The 25,575-nt window shown below is 33.0% G+C and overlaps 1 protein-coding gene across 8 annotated transcripts in view; it reads right to left on the minus strand.

Moving 5' to 3' along the window:
• The window catches only part of LOC128175991 (small conductance calcium-activated potassium channel protein 2-like), a 65,828-nt gene continuing 40,253 nt past the window's right edge, over positions 1-25,575 (minus strand). For 4 of the 8 annotated variants that reach the window (XM_052841933.1, XM_052841936.1, XM_052841937.1 and 1 more), the window contains 9 exons: positions 23,293-23,388; positions 20,001-20,422; positions 12,332-12,467; positions 11,811-11,921; positions 11,149-11,276; positions 8,827-8,896; positions 5,565-5,636; positions 2,960-3,061; positions 1-2,843 (listed from right to left, as the gene is read on the minus strand). In XM_052841933.1, coding sequence (XP_052697893.1) covers positions 2,472-2,843; positions 2,960-3,061; positions 5,565-5,636; positions 8,827-8,896; positions 11,149-11,276; positions 11,811-11,921; positions 12,332-12,467; positions 20,001-20,422; positions 23,293-23,388 — 1,509 coding nt within the window. In that variant the 3' untranslated portion in view covers positions 1-2,471. The other 4 variants (XM_052841938.1, XM_052841939.1, XM_052841942.1 and 1 more) reach the window with 4 other exon arrangements.

The raw sequence follows: 25,575 nt of genomic DNA on the forward strand, positions 1-25,575 counted from the left end.
TGTTTGTTATATATATCATTTTATTTCGCAGTATCACTTCCAAACCATAATTTTCAATGATTTTATATATTATATGAGTGCATTATTTTAATATCAGGGCTTGCTGGTGTTATATCCATAAGAAAAACAAGACAATGACATTGGAATAAAACAATAAAAACGCATTATAAACAGGTCTATGAAAGTAGAAATTGTCAAGTTCACAAGTGATTTCTGTTTTAAAATTAATCATAAAGAACAAAAATATTTATTTTCAAATAAATATCTGGAGATAATTGTGATTGTCTTAGCACACGATGTATTAGTAAAACAAAGAGGAAAAAACATAATTCATTAAAGGATTTCATGAGAAAAAAGATATTTAAACTGGAATGTGTAAAGTCATTTCTTCATCTCTTCATACTTCGGGAAGATGATTCAACAGGAGAAACAGAGTCTTGATGCAAAATTATGAAATCAAGGAAGAGGAACGGTAAGTTATATTTTTTTCTTTGCTTTAATAACATGATTTTGTTTAATTTTGACACTCTGTTATTGCAAACTACAGGCACTTGTCAGTTTTAAATTTCAGTTTCCATTTTATTTTTCTTAAAAATAAATGGCTATGAATGAATTAAGTAACACAAAAAGTGTAATTCAAGAATGTGAGAATCAGAATTTTTCAAAGGAACAAAAAATTCTTGCAAATGATAAATAATACATTGTAACAAAACCTACATAATCAGTACTTGTGATCTTAAAGTTCTTTTCCTTAAAATAGTTTGCTTCAAAGATATATCTTCTGCACGTTTTCTTTTGAATTTGAATATGAACAAAAATGTTATAATTAAACATTTCCATGGATACCATGATAATGTTAATTGCAAGATCTGTTTTCTCAACACTCAAGATACATTTATTGATAAAATTAATCAACAGACTGAACATTTCATTTTGAATAATCTGCAATTGCCCAGGAACCAAATATTTAAATGAAGTACAATATTGTAACGTAAATTGCTTTCCCAGAATATCACATAACAATGAGCCTAGAAATTTTTATAGTATCAAAGAAGTGGAGATACATTTAAGTTGGGAATATCTTTTAACTTACAAGTCATATGTTTCATAGATTAAAAAGAATGTAAGGGCGAATTTCGTGCAGATGTGCTTAGATACATCTTTTAAATCAAAAGTACCTGGGTGACTGAATGCGCTGATGCTTATGTTAGTAAAGAGGGAAAAGGTTAGAGGCTGCTGTTTGGATAATGGTTATTGTTATTCATTAATTTTAAAAAAGTGTTAAAGTTTAATTATAGAAATCTGTTGAGCACATGGGGAATGATTAAGCACGTAACACAGTATTGACAAAATAACAAACGAAACAAAACAAAAAACGTACTTCTTCGAAAAGACGAACTATATATTTACAAGTCTACAAAAATATATTCTTTCTGCCAATTGTAACAAAACGTTTTCAAAATTTCCTCTGGCAAGTTATATGTTAAGGTATTAACACATTTTGTTAGTGAATAAATTTTGAAAGCCAAAGCAGGATTTATATTTTCAGTTTCATTTACATAAAATACAACAAGAAACATAATTACTAACGCAGTTATACAATAACGAATAATTCATTAAAAAACTTCTGTTGAATTGAGACGATTGCCTCCTCAAGAGTTATCTTTCTTTTTCCACCACAAAACATTGATAACATATGTTTTGTCATACCATATGAGCGTAGAGCAATGTCTTTTAAAAAATTTAGTTGATACACTGCAAAGATTGAAAACAGGTAAAACCTTTGGATTTTTTTCAGTTCTTTGTATGCATGCTGTTTTAGTTAGAAAAGCATGCTTAATGTTAATCGTTGAGGCACTGTAGCATATTTTTTTTTTTAAAGAAAGGAAAGGAATTAAAGCATGAGGAATGTGTCTGAGGCGGATCCAAAGGGTGAGCCCTGCAAACGGAAGACACTGTATTAATTATAAGATGACATTCACCACTGGAACCACACCTGTATATTCAACACTTAACGTTTATATAACGTTCAGTTTCTATGGAACGTCAAACAACATTTAACATCACAAAATAACATTGTGTATATCACAGCTTTTGCCAATCAAGTTCGACAGAACAAACAAAAATTAACGGCAATAATATAGTTTTCATGAAACATCCATGTCACTTAGCAACCAAATCACCAGAGTCCTGTTTCTCTGAAAACCTTCATCGATGCAATGGAAAAAGTCGAACCAAACAAAAAAAAAATCATCAAATAAATGATCACCTTGTTCACAAGCGATTAAAGTATTCATGTAGCAATAATCGTTGATAGTCCTGTTAATAAGAAATCAATATAAAGCTATATGGAGTCTAGTGGTATTCACACAATAACACTGGAATGACTATACTGGCACCATACATGATTCCATGACAAAAAAACCGCTATCGTTAATTGAGGGGGTTTCCAGAGACAATCTGGGTCAATATTAGATTTGACTCATACTCCCTTGAGAAGGTGGGTATTGTGTAAGAGTGTTTGTTGAAGGTGCGGATTGCTGACGTCGACGAGGGGGCGAGGTTTTCCGAAGTTGATGAAACTCTGATCGGGTGGACTCTGCACTGTCCCGAAGGTCAGAAAAAACATCCTCGTGCCTCCTCTCTCGCTCTCGATGTTCTACCTGCTCACGTGGCTCAAACAGTTTGTCACGTGACTCTACGTGCTTCTCACGTTCTACGTGTATTTCGCGAGAATTACGATCCCTGTCCAAATCCCTAACGGGAGGTAGAGAATAATGCGGCTCGTTCCTTCGTAAGGACACTTTCTCCGCAATTAAAAATGGAAGTTTCTCAAGCTGACCCTGTAAAAATGAATATTGATGTAGCCTATGGAAAATTCATAGTTTCTTTATCTTAATTTTGCTTAGGCTTTCCACTTCTCATAGTTGTACTCTGGTGATTGATTATAGATACTTACTTGTAAAGACACGAGTGTGTTTTCTATTTTATTCACACGATCTTCCAGCGTAGATGTCTTCGTAAAGACATCTGAAACTGTGTCATGAATTTGTCCCTGTGTCTGGAAAAAACAAGAATATCTTTTTCGTTCTGAATGTGGTTTGGATCAAAATGTGTTTTTTTCCCCAAAAGATCTCTGGAATAAATATACCCGAAATCGATATTTAATTTTTTTCGTTCAGAACTAACAGTGCCTTTAAACAGTTTATAATTTGCAGCTGTCCTTTTCTTTTATTAATATCCTGCAAATCAAAGAAACAACGATCTGCGTTTAAAAAAATTGCTATGCTTTAAACAAACTCTAAAAACATCACTTTTAATTTCTAGTCCAATTCATTATCAAGCAGTTTGCTTCCAATCAAAAGAAACGGAAAGCGATGTTTAGAGTTGTTATAAATTAGTAAGGTAAATCAATCATAAGCCAAGTCTACCGCAACCAACCATTTTGCAACCATGTACCGACACATGTATACATCTAACGACAGCAGCACAACATTTCACTCAGTATGCGTAACATACACATATAGCACATTTCATATGAAGCAATCATACAACAAACCCCAAACAAACACGAAATCAACAGGCCATAGTGCCTTTCAATGCCTCTATTCGACTTAGTCTTCATACGACATATGAACATGGAGAAACAACTACTTTGTATCCATAGATACAAAAACGTTTCTTCATAGTACAGTAACGACGGGGTTTTTTTATAACTAAGATCAAACAGTGTAAATATAGGGCGACTTACAGCCTCAAAGCCCTATGAAAGGGAACTATGCGAAGAGGTTTTTAAAGCTTGTTGAACATAATGAGGTTTTATGATTGTGTTTCAAAAAAAAAAGAGATCGCTATCCTCATTATGTTTTCAGCTTCAAAATAAAAAAAGCGTAAGGTTTGATTTTTCAAACGGGAGAAACAAATTATTTTTCTCTATTGAACATGAAAAAAAAATCGTATGTAAATATAATTTTAAAACATGAATGTCTGCATTTGATATACTTTATGATGAAAAGTGTTTAATATGAGGTACGGATAAGATACTGATGTTTGAGGTATTGCCTAAATCACGTCTATAGCCCAAAAGGACACGTTTGTTATTTCTCAAGAAAATTCATCAAAATCTTTGTGTTTGGGTTATTAGGAAAAACCAAAGAAAAATGACCAGCACCTGGAAAATTCAAGAAACTTGAAAACAGTCATCTCACCTGTACATTCTGTGTGAACAAGAAATAAGGATGGTGAGATACAGACATAATTAAAAATTCTAACCTAAAAATGGCGCCTAAACTTAGAATTTTGAACGATACATTAGTTTTCATGTCACCATGCTTTAGTACATGTATGTACATGAAGTCTTGCAATCAACTATCACTTATTGAACATAATAGATCAGACAAACAAAGTCGTCATATCTGTTATGAAAAGTGACAAAATATAATAACCTTAAAAGTTAGAGGTATTATCATACGTGAAATTCAATTTGATCTAGAGATAATTATTTCAACATGTCTCAATTTACATTTTCCCTCTTTTTCTCTATCTCTGTTCATGTACTTTCTCAACCGAACATGGCTTATACTATGTTTAGAACCTTAATTAACCATTTGTTTAGAGAATGCGTACAGGTTGTTTTCTGTACTCAGTTATCGCAACAATTATGTAAGAACGTCAACACGCGCGGTTAATCACTTGCAAGGAAGGGGATAATAAGAATCACATTGTGATGGGTTGATTTTTGTATGCCTGTCAGATATTCGGTACCTATTCTTTTTGGCTTAATGGAAACTGAACTTGTCCACTGTTATGACAAGTGTTGAAGAAAAAGGTTGATGTGTCCGATTCCATATAAAACCACACTATGAATTAGAAGCGCCCAAGCAAATTGCATCACGAAAATTAAAATGAAGGATTAAGGAAAGCTGGAAAAATATATATGTTCTTTTATTTGTTGTTCAAATGCCTCCCCCGTTCTTGCAAAAGCTTTAAATGTTTTTTAATATTATACACATTTAGATATCCAACAAATTGACTTTGAAGTATATTCAGTTTGTTCTAATTTTAGATTTTCACAATTACATGTACTCAGATACAAAGACATTTATTTTGCCTTTTTTCAAGAAAAGGTATGTGTTTGATGCAAACGCTGTGGTGAAACTTATGCAACAGTGCTGGAAAAAAGCTGCAATTGCACTAAATAAATGCATGTCATGTATTCAGTTCCATGCCAACTGTATCCACAACACACGATATATTTATGGCGTAATAGTAACTTGACAATAGCTCGTGCAGTGAAAATTCAACCAGGACAAGCACTAATTTTAATATACAAAAACCATTTTGAAAAGATCCCACTTAATTTATTGTCATAATAAAAAATAATTTTATGAAAACGCCACATTAATTGACAATAAACCGACAGACAATGTGCCCCGCGTGCATGCGTGATATAAGGGACAATCTAACTACTAATAGCTACAGCCCACGATGCATATTGCCTGCTACACATATAGATATATATATTAATAACTGCACAGTGTGCACAGTTATTTATGCAGTCAAACCTGTTTGAATTGCACGTGGGGGATTGAAATATAGACGCTGTGAGGCGGTTCCAGGCCTGTACGACCTAAATTCTACAAAGAAAGGAAAGGGATAATCGAACCTTCTTGACTCAGACCAATAAAATCTACAAAAAGTGAGCAGCATTAAAAATAATCATGAAAAAGTTAAGAGAGTAAGAGACAGGGTGATAGAAAATGTACCTGATCAAAATGATTTTTTCCAATTACTATTGTTAGGATTTATTTTAAATACTCTTTTTGTATCCATTTTAGCCTGCTGCTATTGAAAGCAAAACGATTTTTGGACTTAACATGAATCAAGTGGGGATATATCCCTTTCCTTTGAATGTCTTTTACAAAGACTTAACGAAATGCTAAAATGAATACAAAAAGAAGAAAGGTTTCTGCGGAAGGAGTGCAATGATATATACATTAAGGAAAAAAATATAAAAACTATATACATTGGTGGAGGGAGGAGGATTGTTTACACACTACAAATCTCATGACAAGAATTATTGCTCCATTGTAGCAGACAATGCTCACACTTTCACCAAGAACTCGCTCACAGTAATCCAATTACGAAGCCAAGAAAGGAAAGATGGAATGTATTAGAAAAGCAGGTGTTTTCTGTTGACAATGACTTTTAATTACGGTCTTTTTTTGTTTTCCAGAGAGTGTTTTAACTGACGGCCATAAAACACTCAGAAAAAAGTAACGAGGCTATTCAACTATTTTGGGGTGCACTAAAGGTTTAGGGAAAAAAATCACTTTCTTTATATTTTCTTTTATCTTACTGCCACCGATAAGTGCGTTGATCTCTTTGTAATCTATTTCTAACAACGAATTCACACCATAGAACAATAGCAATGTGGAAGACAAAAGGGATTTCCATGCATAATGTAGGTTGAAATTATCCTACCAAATCTAAATTAATACCAAACAGTTCAAAACACCATTTCTAAGTTCTCTTGGCGTTAAATCAACGGCATCCTTCTACGAACAATTCCATCAGAAAAACTTTCATAGACAAACTATCAGGATGCAATAATACATTCTCACTCATGTAACAAAATATTATATGCATGTTCCTAACTTTGGCATGCTCTAGAATATTCATTTAATTTATTCAATCCTTATTGTATGAATTTGGAATCATCTGATTTCTAATGATAAATCTTACATGTACATGTAGGTATGAAAATACAAAGACATCAAACTAATTACTAGTATAGTACCAACTGATTATATAATCAATTATATTTACAGGTACTTATATTGTATTTAAAATAATCATTTGCACTTTATTCTTTTCTTGAAACTGACGTTTAAAGCAATATGAGCTGCAATTTTCATGATGATTTTTTTTTTAACAAAAATGTTATTTTCAGCTAAAATGACAAAAATATCATGGTATTAAAATTTCTTTTCGAGAAATTTTTGTGAAAAAGGCCGTTAAGGAGCCTTAATTGGAGCGAAATTGAATTATTGTTGTCCTATACAAAAATTGAATGCTCTATGTTCCTTCGATGAGATATCTTTCCTCTGACAGAAATAAATGATTTTTCCAACCTTATTTATCATAAAAGTTTAAGTTACATGCAGACTTAGCATACTAGCAGTTTTTACAGCAAAATAAAATTCTAAAAAATACAGCTCATATTGCTTTAAATGTCATCATTACTACATGTAGCAATATTTGCCATTAAATGTAAAATATAGTCTTATTATTTGCCATTAAATGTAAAATATAGTCTTTTGTCTTATTTCTTTATACACAAGAAATACAAAACTACAATTCGATACATATAACGATTTGTTTACGTGGTTACTGATATAGTTTTATTTATAATAATAGGGTTGTATAATTCTAACTCTTAATTGATAAGGTCGAGGGGGGAGGGGTTAATCTTGACGAAATATCTTATCTTGCAAAGCGACTTTCATACATCCTTTTATGAGCAGACAATATGCTTTTATCTAGGCATTTTAATTGGGTTTGAAATTTGATGCACTCTGAATAACTTGAAAAAAAAACCATATACTACATATTGTAGGCCAAATAAAAACAATATTTGCTGATATAAAGCATTAGGTCTTACCCCAAAAATTACCAATATACTAGAACTGTTGATATAACTCCAAATGTTCTTTTAAACGTTGAATATCAATCTCTTAAATCGAGAAACGTCATTTTGATATTTATTTGGAGTAGGGTCATATTTCTCAATCATCATTGTATGCCATTTTCTGATTAACAACACACTCAGTAGGATTTGCTGCCCAGTGATCACGAAAGAACGTACCGTCGTCAAGTATGCTCTTACAATTTTACTTTCATAAAATTCACAAATATCAAATCACAAAAATAGAAACAAGTTTAAATTAATGAAGAAAAAAGCAGTTCCAGTTATCCTAATTGATAACTGGATTTTATCTGAACGTTTTTATCTGAAAGTTTGTAGTTTAACTTTTTAAAACAATTTCAAAGCCTTTGTTGTATATCAAGGTATTTAAGTATTCAAGATATTCATTTTAAATTCCTCAATTATACCCTTAAGGATCCGGTGAATTGAATATCCTTTGTAACGAAATTACTAGTATACTAGTATGCCATATTTAAATAATTTTAATTATCATAAATATATACTTAAGAATATTTTTACAATTTAAACCGAACTTGTTTAAATAATAATTTTTCCAAAGTTAAGGCATTCTTATTGGAACCATGCTATTCTGCAAGAAAGAATAAATAAAAATTGAAATGGAATCATCACATTTGATTTCTGAAACACTATTAAGCAAAATGGCATCCTTTATTTCAAAATCATTTTATTGGTACCTAAATTTAAAAATCATCCGAGGAGTAATTTCAAAAAAGGTCTTAAATATATATATATATATATATATATATATATATATATATATATATATATATATATATATATATATATATATATATCAAAAGACCAGATGCAATCGTGCAACCTACTCGCCTTCTTTGCTATGTAAAACGTTTAAGCTATCAAAGGCTTTAACACAGAGGTCTTGAGAAGCATAAAAGCCCCAAAATCTACATTCATATTTACTTTATAGAAGGGATCATGCAGGTTTGATGCATGTAGCAGGAAAGAAAGATAATAAAAACGTGACGAAGGTGTGACGTCACATCCATGACACAATACAGACGTGCAAGTGACTACTAAGACATTCAAAGAAGGGTGTATATATATTGCAAGGCTACAACACAAACTGACGAGAGTACCTTCGCAATATCAACTAGTGTGTTTTGATTTTCGGCCAATTTCCTTTGCCCCATTTTTACTTTGCGCAAACTGTAAGAGAAAAATTAAGTTTGTTAGTATTATCACCCTCATTTTACCTTCGCCATGTCGTCAAAAGAAAATTTCTCGTCGTCTGCTTTGTCTTGATCAGATTTTATGTCGCGAATACTGAAATAAATCAGATGAAATATAAACATTGTTAAAGTCGCTGAATACCTCTTCTGGTAACATTAAACAATGCATTTGATTTAAAAAAAATGCAATTTAAAACAAACCTGGAATGAAATTGTAATAATAAAACAAATATCGCAATGTAGAAAAAATAATATATTTGAAGGAAGATTTTTTATCGCAATCAATTCAATTTAATTTTAAACCGGATACAACTTCAATGGGCACGTAAAGAAAATAGAAAAACTTAACACTAGAGAAGGTAGATATTTTTCTTCTGTTCATTAACAAAGATCTTTTACTCGGTCATTTTATCAAGAGAGTCAAAGAAAGATTAAAAGAACGGCGTTAATAAGAATCAGTAAGATGTTCTCGTTATGGCTTATGTGTGATATAAAAATTGTATTCATACATGAAAGTAGAACATAACAAAATTGAATAGGACTAATGTCGGTAATGTATTTTTTTTATAATACCCGTGCATGATGAAGCTCTGCCATTTAGTCAACTGATCGTTGACCGAGAGGTCTGGAAATGCGATGAATGGTATAGCTACGTCATTCAGTCACCTTTCAGTCACATTTCAGTTACCTTTCAGTCACCTATCAGTTGACTGAATGGTGCAGTTTCATCCTTTGACCCGATACTTCTGTATAGGTTGATAATTGTCCACCCCATCACGTCCCACCCCATTAACAGATTTGATTGCTTACAGTTTTTTTTAAAAATAAAATCTACGATCGACTGCACCAAATCTCCCACTACATCAAAAAGTGTTTGCATTCAATATTGTAAAAATGTGTCACACTATGCAACAGTGATAGTAGAGGCGTGCTGAGCCTTTGACATTTAGCTGTTTCATTTCATAGAATTTTAAGTCGCCGGATCCCCCATACAAACAAAAGAACAACTGCATTAGTTTAATGAGAACAGCTATTTTCATTTCAATCCATTATGCACCCGGGACATAGCTTTTGGTTGCGGAAAAGTCACTTTGCACATCAAGGTGATTAAACTGGTGTCACTCTTTGTTCATAAAATGCCGCTATTGTACTTAGTCATTGTGAAAAATGGTGTTCTGTGCAATATCAAGTTTGACATATTTTTCATTAGAATAATACGGATGGCGTTTCTTTTAATAATTTACATCGGTAGTTGGCGTTTAAATGCAAATTATTCGATACTCAAACACTGATTAACTGTCTAGATCTTGTTTATGTACTTCTAGCTACGAAAAGAATACGTTAACATCATTATATAGCTGCAAGTGGCTGCTGGCACCATCAAGAAAATAACAATGCAAGACTATATATTAAGCGGCATTCCTCCAAATAGATATAAATAATTATGATTTGAAAAGCAGACATCAATTGGAAAGTTATCTAAATAGCTTAGCATTCAAAAAATCAAAAAGTTTCAAGTAAAGATTTAAAAATTACAAATACAAACCATCTACAGACTCTTGTTTGAAACAACTTGAATTAAGTAATTGTTATACCGTACGTTCAAAACCAGTCCGTATAGTTGATATGTGATCTCACATATTTTTTTTTTGTATTTCGTCTTAAAGTTATTTCCTTCTATTTCAAGGGGCATGGTCACGATTTTGGTCAAATTTTATTTTTTTGTTTTTATTATTTACAATGCTTTATGAATGCATTTCTAATGATCAAATGAAATTTGGGTGCCCGTCGATGAGTTTTAAGCAAGATACAGGGCTCACAATTCTTGGTCATGTAAACAAGGTTCGTGCCCTGTTTTTGTTTACATAGGTTCAATATACCAGTGACAAATCTTTTTCAAGATAATTTGTCTATATTCTTATTCATTTTAAGCATAAATAAACAGTTCCTAACGATTAACACATTCATTTTAGGTCTATAACTGGAATTTTCATTTCAACATTCAAAATGTAAACAAAAGCTTTGTTTACATAGCAAGAAATTGTAAGCTCTGTAACTCACTTATAACACAACCAATGACACTCAAATTTTGGTTGCCAATTAAAAATGCCTTACTGAAGCATTATAAAATTAATATCGAAAAAAATAATTGTTGACCAAAATCGTGACCATGCCCCTTACAAAGCTAATACTATTTGGGGGAGGAATGTTGTATTATGTCGCGTTTACCTGTGGATTGCCTGAAGAAACTTTCTCTGATGAGCTCGGACCTTCCCGGCGTCGATTTTGTTGACAAGTTTTGTGTACTTGTATATTAGCCACGTCTCTCGCAATACATTAGCTGCCGCATTCTTCAACTGAAAATGAGAAAAAAACATGAAAAATTTTTTAAAAAGTTAATACCTACGTAGCAAACAATGTAGTATATGAAGCATGAAAATAAAATTCAAACGGCTCATTAGGTACGTTTGCTTAGAAAAGTTTGAAAGGATGTGGTAAAGTGAATAATTCTTTTGCAAAGTACAATGTAATAAATAAAATTATACGCAACAGTTAAAATAGAAGAAAATATTTTGATTTTAAGTTACTACAGACAATACAAGTTTCTTTTGATTGCATTATATGTGTATGTGCCCTAGAATGCCATTTGTGTGTTAAATTTAATTAACTAAAGCCTTAAGCAAAAAAAAAAAGCGAGAAGGAGAGGGAGGTTGTTGTGGTTCAGACGAAGTTAAGGTAATGTCCTTTCTGATATATTTCATTTTATCAAATAAAATATACAACACGACTAGTCATGTTGTAAATTTTATTTGATAAAATGAAATATATCAAAAAGGACAGTAACCTTATACGTAGAGTTGTGTCGTGTTGTGAGTCCAGCATGTACTTACTCGTTTTGACAATTGGGTGTCCATCATGAAGAAATGGACGTGTTTCTCGGCTCTACTGAGTTCTAACTTTTTGGACAAAATAGCAACGATCAAAGCAGTAATACCAGCACCCTGAAAACAAAAATGTTAACATTTTAATTGATGTTTTTTTAAAAAAGTAAAATTATCACACGCAAAAACCATGAAAATCTTGAACATCGTGGAGACGCTAAAACCACGAACTTGTTCGCACTTTACGATTTTCCATGAAACTCGAAACTTAATATGCTAAATTAAAAAAAAAATATGCATTGTGTTGAAATGGAACTACGTACTAGTTCTTATTGGCATTGAACATTTTTTCCTGATAAGTACAGACATGTGCGATAATTTCCAAATGTTAACGTTATCGGGTATTACAGGGCCATGATCATGATCACGGTTTTGAACTCACAATTTTTCAAACTTCAAATTTTTTTTCTTCCATTTATGATGTTTTATTAAAGATATTGCTAATGCAATATGAATGGTACACATCTTACCATACAGCCCACCGCGATGGCGATGGTCCTCCCACAATACGTGTTTGGGACTATGTCACCGTAGCCCACCGACAGAAAAGTGATTGAAATCATCCACATGGCGTTCAGAATGTTCTCATGTCGATGATCAAAATAGCTGTAGAAAAAACGACCAGGAATCTTGTTAAATTTTAAACAGTAAGAATTTTATATACATGTACATCTGTTAGGTAGATATCTGCATCACTATAGACTGATCTGAATTCATAATTATAACGTTATCACAACGTATACCAAATTTCTGTCTGTCCGTCCGTCTCTCTCTCTCTCTCTCTCTCTTTCTCTCTCTTGCAAAAAGTAGATAAATAGACAGATAAATAAATCGGTCTAATATATAGGTTACTGGAGTCCTTAGCAGATCTCTATATAACACCTGCTATTTTTCAAGCGTATGTTCATGTATGAGTGTACGTGTGTGTAATTTATGTGTGTAATTATTCACCACTGTGTATACATTACTTTACATATGCAATAATATTTTTACACCAAAATGTTAAGAAAATTTCAATTTCAAGCGGGAAGACACCAGCTTTGAGAGATGAAGTCTTGAAGACATGAAATTAAGCTAAGAACTTACTGTTCATGCACTTGCTGTAATAAAAACCATGGAATAATATTAATTAATTAAGCCGTTTCTAAGAAATTTAGCCAAGAAAAACGACAATTAGAAAAGACTTAAAATATCAAATTTTCATTTGGCAACCTACAAAATTTGAGATGCAATATAAAAAGCTTTATTGATTTTTAAATTCAAGAAAAACAGGCGGGAAATACTTTAATAATTTATATTGCAGAATTTCATGCCAAAGCGCATTCAACTCACAACTGTCCTAGAAGATATCGACCTAAACCTTATTTTTTTTTTTTTTCTTTTTTTTTTACAAAAAAAGTATTGATCCTTCTACAGTCATTTGTCACGTTGTGGGTAAAGGCGGTCTTAGGTTGACTAATTGATATAAATCCACAGTCTTCAGCAACCAAATCGATGAAAGCCAGATCTGATTTTAGCTTAATAGCAATTGACAACATGCAAGAAATGCAAAATTTTTAAAAAGATATTTACGCAGAAGTGAAAGCATTGAATTTGGGCCAAGGTTATATTTTGCTATACCAAATAGAATCGTTTGTTAAATGAATTATTAACACTCCCGCTACATTAATAAACAAGCATTAAAATCTTTTTTTCAGATAAATGATCACGTCCGCACCTTTTTGTACTTGTGCGAAATTTTACGCACTTGTACTGCTGCGGAACCGGACGTTAGAGTCCTGGATTTTCCGAGATATTTTATCCTGCAGATCCTTTGGGAAATTTGTAATATATCTTTCCGTTCGTAAATTTCAATCATTCCCGGAAATGGCTCTTATTGTGAACACTAGTTTATCTCTAAATGTCTAACGGAAGCTGTCATGACATACTTTATTTTCAGACCATAGTAATATGATATACAAGAGGCCCATGGGCCACATCGCTCACCTGAACAGCAGTTCCTTGTAACATTCTATTTCGTAGCATATGCTTTTTCTATTTTAAACATTGAACCCCTTTCTGGGGCCCCAGTATTGGTCCGAGGTTTATAGTTGGCTTTAACAACATAAATAGTAACATAGGAATGAAAATGTGTAGCAATGCGCCGGGACCGAACGTAGACAGCCTGAAAAACTGAACATAGAAGAGTTCCACATCAAAAGGAATAACTCTCAGACTGTACAACATCGAGAAAGATAACTCTTGGTTCCACTACATTAGAGTTAACACAATTTGAGGATCCTTGCATAGTTATCTCACAAACTGTAGCATTATAGTTCTCGAGAAAAACATTTTCAATATATCTTTCTCTGTTAAACTTTGAACCCCTTTTGGGGCCCCAGTATTAGTCCAGTGCCAAAGCTTTATTTATTTGGAATCTACAATATTTAAGGATGCTTGCATAGTAATCTCACAAGCTGAAGCATTATAGTTCCCTAGAAAAAGATTTTTAAACATTTTCCCTCTATATTTCTATGCTAAACTTTAAACACCTCTTCAGGTCCAGTATTAGATCGAGGGTCACGGCTTTTATAATTTTGAATCTACACTATTTGAGGATGCTTACGTAGTTATCTGACAAATTGAAGCATTGTAGTTCTCGAAAAGAAGATTTTTAAACATTTTCCATATTTACTTCTACATTTAACTTTTAACCCAGCTTGGGTCCCCAGTATTAGTCCAGGGGTCACTTTTTTAAAACTATCAAACCTACATTACGCAAGGTTGTATGCATGATAGTAATCTCACAAATTGAAGCATTGTAATTCTTGAGAAGAAGATTTTTTAACATGTTACCTTTATATTTCTATAATAAACTTTGAACCCATCTTGGGGCCCCAGTAATGGTCCGGGGGTCACGCTTTTACCATTTAAGAATCTACATAAGCTAGGGATGCATGCATAGTAATTCCACAAACTATAACATTGTAGTTCTTGAGAAGAAAATTTTTAGGCATTTCCTTTAGCTTTATATTTTTTAAAATGTTTAAATTTTGAACCCCTGTTGGTGCCCCATTATTTGTCCGGGAGTCACGATGTTTACAAATTAGAATCTACATTATTTAAGGATGTACATGTATGCATAGTAATATCCCAAACCGGTGCATTATAGTTCTTGAGAAGAAGATTTTAAAACATTTTCCTATATATGTTAAAATTTAAACCCCTCCTGGGGCCCTACTTTTTGTCTGGAGGCCACGATTTCTACAATTTAGAATCTTCACTATATATACAACCTTTTGTGTAAATATTGGCATTTTTGGTGCAGTAGTTCTTGAGAAGAACATTTTTCAACATTTTTCCTATGTAGTTCTATGTTAAACTTTGAACCCCACCTGGGGCTCCAGTTTTGGTCCGAGGGTCACGGTTTCTACAATTTAGAGTCTTCACTATACATATCAAAGGCCAGAACGCCCACAAAGGCCTTGAGCTGACATTTTCTTTAAGATAGGTATCATTAATTTAAATTTCTGTACCAATAGTTGTATATCAAATAATATCAGAATAAAAATATTTTGTGTAACTAAATTTGTACATATTATAGTATTTATTGCCAAGCAGACAACAAACAAATACACATATAACATGAGTTCATCAACAAGAGTTCACAATAGCCTTCGCCATGCACCGGAACACATTCATCCTCGACCAGGGAGCCCGCGGAGATCCGTGCACGCGCTGTCTGAGTTAGGTCTTACGTACAATAAGTCCATAAATACCACAATATGCAACTATATTTTTATATGCAATTTTAACATCACCATTTGATTGTATACTCAGTATATTTCCTTATAAAATACGTAGTGATGCATTTGTAATACAATGAATCATAACTCATCATGGTTACAAAGATCGAAGAAATTTCAAAGTTCAAAAATAAATTATCTTCTTTCTGCTTTAAACACTCTTTGAACAAATTTCACAGGTTCATCATTTGTATACAAGGGTAACACATTAACTATAATAAAACATACTTTTTTAAAAATTTAATTCCCATGTGAAACAAGATTATCTATGGTATGGTTTTTTACAAATAAATCCACACCACGTGCGTTGATCTGCCGTATCTATAATGCTCAACCAAACTAGATGTAAAATTGCAACAAAATCACAAGATAAATTTATCGCTTATATTTATTTTGGAGACCGTGCCCGATAACAAATAAATTTACATATTAATTTTTATTTTTATCGGGCAGGGTATCCAAATAAAATGTAAGCGATAAACTGAAATAATATTTAGTGAATTTTTACACCTTATCGTATTCATCCGTCATTTCTTGATTAAACAACCTTATATACTTATGCAATGAGTTGTCAATAATCAGGGAGACACAGTTGGGTTTTCTGGGGCACAATTTAGTTGAATAAATGGAACAAAAGTCATGTAAACATTTTTCCTGTGTATTTCTATGTTCAACTTTGAACCCCGCCTGGGGCCCCATTATTTGTCTGGGAGTCACGATTTTTACAAATTAGAATCTTCACTATATATACAACCTTTTGTGTTAATATTGGCATTTCTGGTGCAGTGGTTCTTGAGAAGAAGATTTTTTAAACATTTTTCCTATGTATTTCTATTTAACTTTGTACCCCGCCTGGGGCCCCAGTTTTGGTCAGAGGGTCACGATTTTTACAATTTAGAATCTTCACTATATATACAAGCTTTTGTGTAAAAAATTGGCATTTCTGGTATGGTGGTTCTTGAGAAGAAGATTTTTAAAGACACGCACCCTATACTCACTGTTTCGCAATTATCTCCCTTTTGAAAAGGGATGTGCCCTTTATTTTAATAATTTATAGTCCACTTTCAATAAAGATGCTTTGTACTAAATTTGGTTTAATTTGGCCCAGTGGTTTTAGAGAAGAAGTCGAAAATGTGAAAAGTTTACAGACGGACGGACAACGGGTGATCAGAAAAGCTCACTTGAACCTTTGGTTCAGGTGAGCTAACTAGTATTCTATTCCTTATATCTTTCACTCCTGTACCCGAATCTAAGCTGTTGGTACTGTCCTTTACAAAAATTTAGATTATTGAGAATCAAAATTTGTACATCACAACTTTTTTGTAAAGGACAGTACTTTATTCCAAAACAACTGATTTTCTATGCTTGACTTCATTTATCATTTCCAAATCATATTTATTCATATGAAAAAAAAAATTAATAGAGATTTTTTTTTCTCCTGGGGCCATTAATATTGTGAACAGTCACTAACAGACATTCATGAAACGCATAAGCACGCTTAAGTGAAATTGACTTGGAAAACACTGCATCAATTCGATATGAAATATCATGTGATACTAACCACACTAATTAAATAATGAAAAATCTTCATATACTTTGCTAGATAACTAAGTGCCTAGGTTTTAATTTTGGCATCCGTCTAGGGTGCAATTATCTTACGATCCATATTTCATACAGACCATTGCCTAAAGAGTACATGACTAAATATGGTCGCTTTTGTTTCTCCTGACACGTAGGATATTAAACTTTGAAAAAGCTTTTCCCCACAGTATATGCTGTAAAGTATTTTATGGAATTTTTATAAAACCAAAAGAGACTACAAGCTATTTACACATTAGCAATGGTCTATCCAATGAAATACGGAGTATATATAGGAAAACTGTACCCTAGATGGTTGCAAAATTTCAACCTTGGGACTGGCTTATACATCTGGTATAGTGTTAAATTTCCTGTCGAGGAAGATTTGCGAATGACATATTGCGGTATAGCCTACCATTTATTCTCCTGTCGATTATCAATACGAGTTTTCTTTTATTTTAATCTTGCGACAATCACATTTATCGTATAATGTTTACTGAAAGTAATCTGAAAGTTTTGTTTCACTAAAAGGAGAAAAAAAAACCCAAATACTTGATTTCAAATTTATCAAGCGCTTAAAATTGGTAAAAGAATATACTAGATGATGTAATACAATGTACATGTATATTGTAGTAAACTAGGGAAACCATAATGGTAATCTAAAAAATATATACCTTAAAAACCTAAATAGTAATTCTTTAGGTTTTTAAATATACTAGTATATTTTTCAGATTATCCATTATTTTAATTTTAAAATAACAAATACAGAACCTTTCGTCGATTCCGGGAGGAATATATTTAAATGTCAAGAAAGACAGTAATTGACTTCAAATGTCGATATATGTTTAGATGTTAAGGATTTCGTGTCAAAACCTACCAGGACACCGGATGTTTTAATATGCGGACCGGAAATGACTTACAAATGTATAATAAACACTGCAAATATTTCGCACTGCCAGGAAAATATCAATTTCATGCAAATATTGTCTATTTTTTGCTTAAATTAAAAGTAGTTGTATTGAAATACCCTTAAGTATTATTGAATTTAATAAAGATGACAGATTAAAAATCTTAAATTAATTTTATAAAAGGCTTTTCAAACACTTGCAATCTACATAAATATGAACAAAACTTTAAGATTTCCAAACAATATAAAAGCTTTAAAATTTCGTTGATCTCGCGAAACATTTTTTCCCATTTCGCCCCTAACATTTAAGAAGGAATGTCCAAGATATCAATTTTTGTCTCATTCTTTTATTTTAAGGTGATGGCAACATCGCGTACAAACTGTGATGGAAGATTGAATTATAACGGAGGCAATTGCCGATTAATAAACCTTCTTTGTAGCTAAATTCGAATTGGAAATTGGTTTAGCGTAATGAACGTTATTCAATAAGCGAGGAAAATCCACCACAGTAATTTATCAAAATTTCTCTTTCCAAAATCCAAAACTAAAATTGTAGACGGAAGTGCTCTGTCTGACGTCGTTTCATCTCCAGCAATTTAAAGCAAGAGTATTGTGTAATTGTATGGACCATACTTGATTAGCCGCGGTTACTATGCATACGACCAATTTGATACTAGTGCCAAAAATAAGTTGATGATTTGTTTTCATTCTTATTTGCGGTCGAAGAGAATGCAGCAAAAAAAAAAATCATTTTAGCGTTTACGCACAGCAATATGTGAAAACTGAAATAATATCACTTCTTCTACAAAAAATAATCATCAACCCAAATTTTCTCGTCATTCGTTTTACTTTTTATACGGTACAAAACCAAGAAAAAGCATGACTGGATTAAAACGTGTAATTTGCAGGTTGATAAAAAGATCAAATATTCGGGGAAAAACCTATTCTGACCATTATCTGTCTGTGATAATTCTAGAAAATAAAACTCAGAAACAGCATTGTTATAGACTTGTTGCCATGGAGACCAAAGTAGGCAAGGTAATATAAAAAAAAATCATAAGGAATACCATTTTATTCTAACAAGATTTTTCTCTACACGAATAAATTCATACACTAAGTACCTCTTGCTATGTCAACTTTAAATCTCTCTCTCTCTCTCTCTCTCTCTCTCTCTCTCTCTCTCTCTCTCTCACACACACACACACACACACATACACACACACATACAGATTATTGACGGTTGAGTGTTTCTTCTTTATTACAAAATGACATCATGTTATCTTGAAGTAGTCGGTAATTTTACCTCTTCACTTTGTGTTCCAAACCTTCTACTATAGCCCTTTCAATCAAATCTACGACCGATAATATAGTCTACATTGATCACTTACAAGTATCATGTACCTAATGCAACCAAATGAAATATATGATTTTACATGTTAACGAGCATTCGATATATAAATCGTATTCTCATTAGTGTCGAAATGTTGTCAGCACTGGAAGCCGCAATTTATGTCGATGGGTTCACATGAATAATAAAAATGAATTGGTTGAATGTCTCAACAGTATGTACATGTAACATATAGAAAAACACAACATCAATTCCCCTGCTTTGCTGCTTATATGTACTATGTATGTCAAGTGACTTAGTGCATGGCCCAGGGGGTCGGCGCCTGGGGTGCTGGTTGCATTAGGGTGACTATTTAACAAAAGGTTACTTTGCAGATAAAAGTTTACCATATACGGTTTGCACCATCTTCGCTAGCCAAGGGTTTTTGGTCCACTTCGGAGCGGAGTGGACCGAAAACCCTTGGCTAGCGAAGACGGGTTTGTACTTGAAAGAAAAAAGATTTAATGTTGAGTTTACTGTACCTTTCACAGGCACGTAGTAACCAACTGGTGATAATCCACATAGAAAGAGTAAATACAAGCATCACAGTTCCTGGGCAAATGTGCATTAAAGTTTTCAACACAAAACGTGTATCAAAATTAATCCTATTCAGCGCTCCTATACTCCGCGAGGAAGCGTCCGTGAATAGTTTACTGTGGAGCAACATAACCCTGGCGATGAGATACAGTCTCATGAACATTGGAATAGAGAGAAGTATATCCACTGGCACTGGTTCTTCACTCACAGTCTGCCCATCGTACAGTTCCGTCTTCCATATGAAGAAGAAAGAATCCCCTGGAATCGGATGGACCGCACAGATGAGGATTTCAAGGCTAAGTTGGAAACTTCTCTTCCATGAGATCGCGATCCGCCAATCTTCCACACAGTTATCAATGGCAAACAACTATTTAAATAGAGAAATTAGATTCGTTTTCGTAAGGAGTTCAATTAATTATAAAGAAAGGTTAATAAACAACTACAACTTGTTAATAAGTAATTTGTTACTTCATCTATATGTACAATCAATTCTAGTTTTCTGAATGTAGTTTAATAAACAGATTGTTTAAATACATTATTGGAACAAAACCACAGTAATATTTTGAGAATGCATGTGTTGTACCGATAGAACGACCTCTCTCTTGCTTCTAAATCAGAATTCCGAATCGAAAGTTTCAATTTTCAATAGTTGAACGATTTTTATTGTATGCTTTGACTAAATATATTTTGGTAACATTTGTATTGGTATCACAATCAGACTGAGTCAGTATTTATATCATTTCATTCTGTTAATTTTCTTTGTTCTTTCCATTCTTAACAAAATTCAGGTATAGCTTGATAATAAACCCTTAATAAAGAAACCATATAAATACAATCATGTAGATATCCATGTTTTAAAGTTTCAAAATCCACTTGTTTCGAAACTCGCACTCAAGCCCAATTGTGATAATAACTTGGGGTTAATTTGGCGAATCTGGTTAAATGGCCAAAAGGCAAGTGCCTAACTTTGGCTTAATACGTCCTATCACAAATGATCAGCTCGTGCTTATCAACAGAAATCGTTATATTACAGTAGCAATTACTGAACGGTATTATGGCGAAAATTTTTGCAAAGATGTCGATTGTGGGACCACGGACTTCTGGGAAATTATCGTAAAAGTCTATTCTGCAAATGCTCATTTTATTTCAGATCGATGTAGCCTTGCGGTAAAAATTGCCTTTTTGAATAAGTGGCAACATCAGCAATTGGCTTTACAGACAAATTATGTGCCATTCATATAATACCTTTCTGACCATCGCGTCTTAGGAAGATGTGCTAGTGTCAAATTAATAACCGCTATTTTCCATCCTTGATAGAATAAAGATGTGGGGGTTGTGTACACTGTAAAATTTATTTTGGCAATTTCAGGAGCTATTTTTGTTAAAATCTATATAGATGATAGAAATTTTAAAAGCCCCAGGCCCTTTCGACAATTCATTATGAAATGTCTCACATAAATGACGCATTCAATTCGCAAATTTCCCATAAACGTCAAATAGATGTTCCACAATGTGTTTATCTGTATTTCATTTAGGATAATGAATCGAATTTCAACTGTACCAGGTGAAGACAGGATCTACCATCTATTACCAGTTACCGTAACTTTTCATTAAAGTACATCTACAAATCGTCTACAATTAATGCCTGCTGCTCTATTGAAATAAGGATTTCGCCTCGCCCTCATAGCGGAAGTGATCTTATCTTGAATCAACATCACGTGATCAAACGCTATAGAAATACCGTACTTACAGTTGAACTGAAAAGAAATCGCATATAATTTCAACTGAATGCATTGTCATAGATGTTCAAAATACACCGGTGTCGTCCTAGGTAATTGTGTAAAATGATAAGAGGAGGAGGGGGGAACAACTAAATGACAACATTGCTACTATTGTAAATCCATCTTAAACAACCAGCCTGAGGATAAATTACATGTAAAGCTATACAACGAGACAGTGTACGTAAGCAGTTTGCCTAAAAAGGTGTTAGAAATAGCTAAAATAAGTGTGAGTGTGATATATATATATATATATATATATATATATATATATATATATATATATATATATATATATATATATATATATATATATATACACACACGTGCAAGCATAAAAAAAAACCCAAAAAAGAGCTTTCTTCGCAAGTAAATGTGTAGATATGTATAGCAAGGCGTCACAATCTTGAGAGCTTGTTATGATATACCAGAAAATACTTTTAAGAATTACCAAATGTTGCAGAGTAGTACATATTTACTTAGGAAATCATATCTACTGGCGTTAATTTAGATTCTTTCATGGCTTACGAAAAATTCTTAAAACCTATCAAAATGCAAAACATAAAGGAAAGAACGCCCTATATCGTAAGGCTTCTATGCATTTGGTAAGGCGTCTATGCAGCAATATGCCGTTTGAAACTCATATAAAAGTTCATATATAAACTTGAATTTGCCATGATCGCAATTTTCATTCCTCTTAATTAAGCGCAAACGCTGATCTCACAGTGATACAAGCAAAAAGTTCAAAACGTAATTCATTGCTGGTACTTACTTTAATCTACTCAAGAAAAAATGGCGTCATCCAGAGAGCAAAACAAAATATTTCGTCATCAGTGAGAAGTGTTACGGGTATTGCAAGAATTGTTAACCCACTACCCATACCCAACGTCCAAAATACGTCAATTGAAGCATATTTTATAAGCTGCATTTACTAGTGTCTGTACAGTTGTAAATGTTTTTGAAAGCTTTTACAACACAGATAGTAGGCTATGGTTTCTAAAGCACTACAAGCGTAATGGTAACTGAGGTATGTACCCCATGATCAGCAAATAGTTCATTTGCAATCATAAGATACATGAGGAAAACCAGAACATGTTTACTAGAAGCAGATCCGAAAATTGTTCATTTAATTATGTTTATTTTCATTTTCATGAATGAAACTGTCTCCCACTCGTCATAAATACTGATAATCTGCAGCTCTCTTTTCCCTCTTTCTTTTCGTTTTTAAAGTGTTAAACTTAACGTGATAATTATGAGAGATAAAACCTAGTGTAATATTCTTGTAATATGTGTACATGTACAATGTACCGGGAGATAGGAATTAGGCCTTTGCACTTGTACAACAATAAAACAAAGAGGAGAGAGAGAGAGAGAGAGAGAGAGAGAGAGAGAGAGAGAGAGAGAGAGAGAGAGAGAGAGAGAGAACTACTAATTTTTAGAAAAAAAAATAAAGACGTACCTGAATCTCGACGGCGTGGTAGGCGAGTATAAGACCAATCAAACAAAAAGTGGACAGAGAGATGAAGGCCTTCAACACCAGTGAGTAATAACTGTCCTGAAAATAGAAACCAGTTCTCAAGTATATATCGCGTTAAACTGGAGATGAATCTGACATCTTACTGCATATTGACACATTCAAATGCTTAGATGCCATGATACTTAGGTACAATCCTCTTGGTTTTTTTTTTTTGCCTTTTGATAAATTTGCATGATTTATCACTAAAATGGCTGGTTTGCCTTGCAATACTGGTTGTATTTTTAATGAAGTCACTCACCAAAAAAAGTATTGTGGTTTTTTTTTCGAATAAAAAAACATTTGTAGTTGTAGACAGGTATGTAGGAGTCGATGCAAACGTTTTTAAAAGGGATCATAGCTTGTCATGGTCATTTTAATGAGACAAAGTCCGCTTTCATCCTATCAAACAACATTATAAAACAAAACATCAAGTAATTACAGTCCATCCAAGGTAGCTTGTCAAGAAACCCTATGTTTCAGCAGTTCTGATTTTCCATTATGTCTGCACAGCCGCCATACCGGAAATAGCTGGATCGAACGGTCTCCGATTCTGGATTTAATAATTTGGACTCGTCAGTCTTTGATGCTCTTTATCGTAGACTCTCTCGTTCTGATTAAATAATAGGTTAACCAGAGATTGACAAGAAACTATGCATAACTTGATGAGAATCGCATGATTGACGGGGGCCATTCTTAAGAAGAAAAAAAAATCAGTGTTCCTTTCGACAAATTGCGTGCATGTATCTTAGACGTTTTTTGGTGTCTTACTAAATCTTTTATTTGACCCCAAGTAGATAAGGTTGGACCAGAAACGATTTTTCCATTTGGGGAAGGAAATGAACATGTTTCGTTCTAATATGCTTATTACAATTACAGATTACTAATCAAAGAGTTCAGACCAAAGTAGAACAGTGCACGCATACGGTTTCTACGCACGCGAATTCTTCATTTACTTTTGGGACCAAAGAGGAAAATCTGGGCTTCAAAGAAACCGAATGTGAAACAAAATAACTTAATATGTGTCTTGATAAATTATAATTATGTACAATTTCATGCTTATTAAATGGAATAGAAAACGCACGACAACTCTGTCTCTATTTTTTTTTACCTTCAAAGAACAATAAATAATCAGCAAGATGATACGAAGATGATACGAAAAATTGGTAAATTCACGAATCCCTCAAAATTACAGAAACTATTTCTAAATCGACAAAATCGACAGCAAATCAGAATATAAAAAACAAACATTTATTTGCAATATCAAGCTTACCAGCGCTGGCAGTATCGTTTAAAGATTTAACCATAAACACAGTGTCTCGTAATAATAAAACTCGTGCATGTTTATTTGTCTAGTCTTGTTTCGTGAGACCTGGATATATGACTTTATGACTTACAAGTGCATTCCAACTGCCACAGAAATGTAAAAAAAAACCACTTTTCACAATATCGCTGATCTTGATGGCAATCAAAATTGTCCATCACGCAAAACAATTCAACTGCATGCATTTCGGGGGGAAGGGGGGGGTGTAACATTGAAGAGTGCATGTTTACAGATATTGAGTAGGTTAAGCCTAGTAGGCGAATGACTGTTAACGTTTAAACAGATATCATCATGGTCATCATGGATCTAAATTCCTTATCCAATTTTACCAGTGGGCACACACAAATAAATGCTTAAAGTTTGAAAACACGTATTACATGTACATTGTAAAGAAGATGCAATGTAAATCAGAAAAAAGGTATATTTAAGAATTAATTAGGGATTTCAACCCAGTATTGAAAATCAATCTGCCATCAGTTTTATTTCCAAAGCATCAAACAAGAAAACAAATAAATGACCAAGTGCTTAACGAAATTAAATATTTAATCTTAGTAAACCCAAGGAAGAAGCAGAAACGTGCGTCATACGTTACCGTCAAATAAAAAGCCAATTACAAAATTAATATTGAACTGCTCAACAAATATTTCATCAACTGTGTAAAGATCATAAAAGAAAACCCCCGGAATCTGCAACCAAAGTCCGTTCTTTCATCTGTGTAATGCAGTTTGATTCACTCTACAAAAACGTAGAAATATCTTAGTATTTACCGATGGAATAAAAGAAAATCCATATGTCCACTTGAACTGTTGACAATAAAAGTTTTGTTTGTGTTAGTAATGTATAAAGACAACTCCTTAAATAGTGTATTTAAAAATTTGAATGGAAAGCGTTGTTTAAAGTTGTAA

Source organism: Crassostrea angulata, chromosome 3, assembly GCF_025612915.1.
Source record: "Crassostrea angulata isolate pt1a10 chromosome 3, ASM2561291v2, whole genome shotgun sequence".
Lineage (NCBI taxonomy): Eukaryota > Metazoa > Mollusca > Bivalvia > Ostreida > Ostreidae > Magallana > Magallana angulata.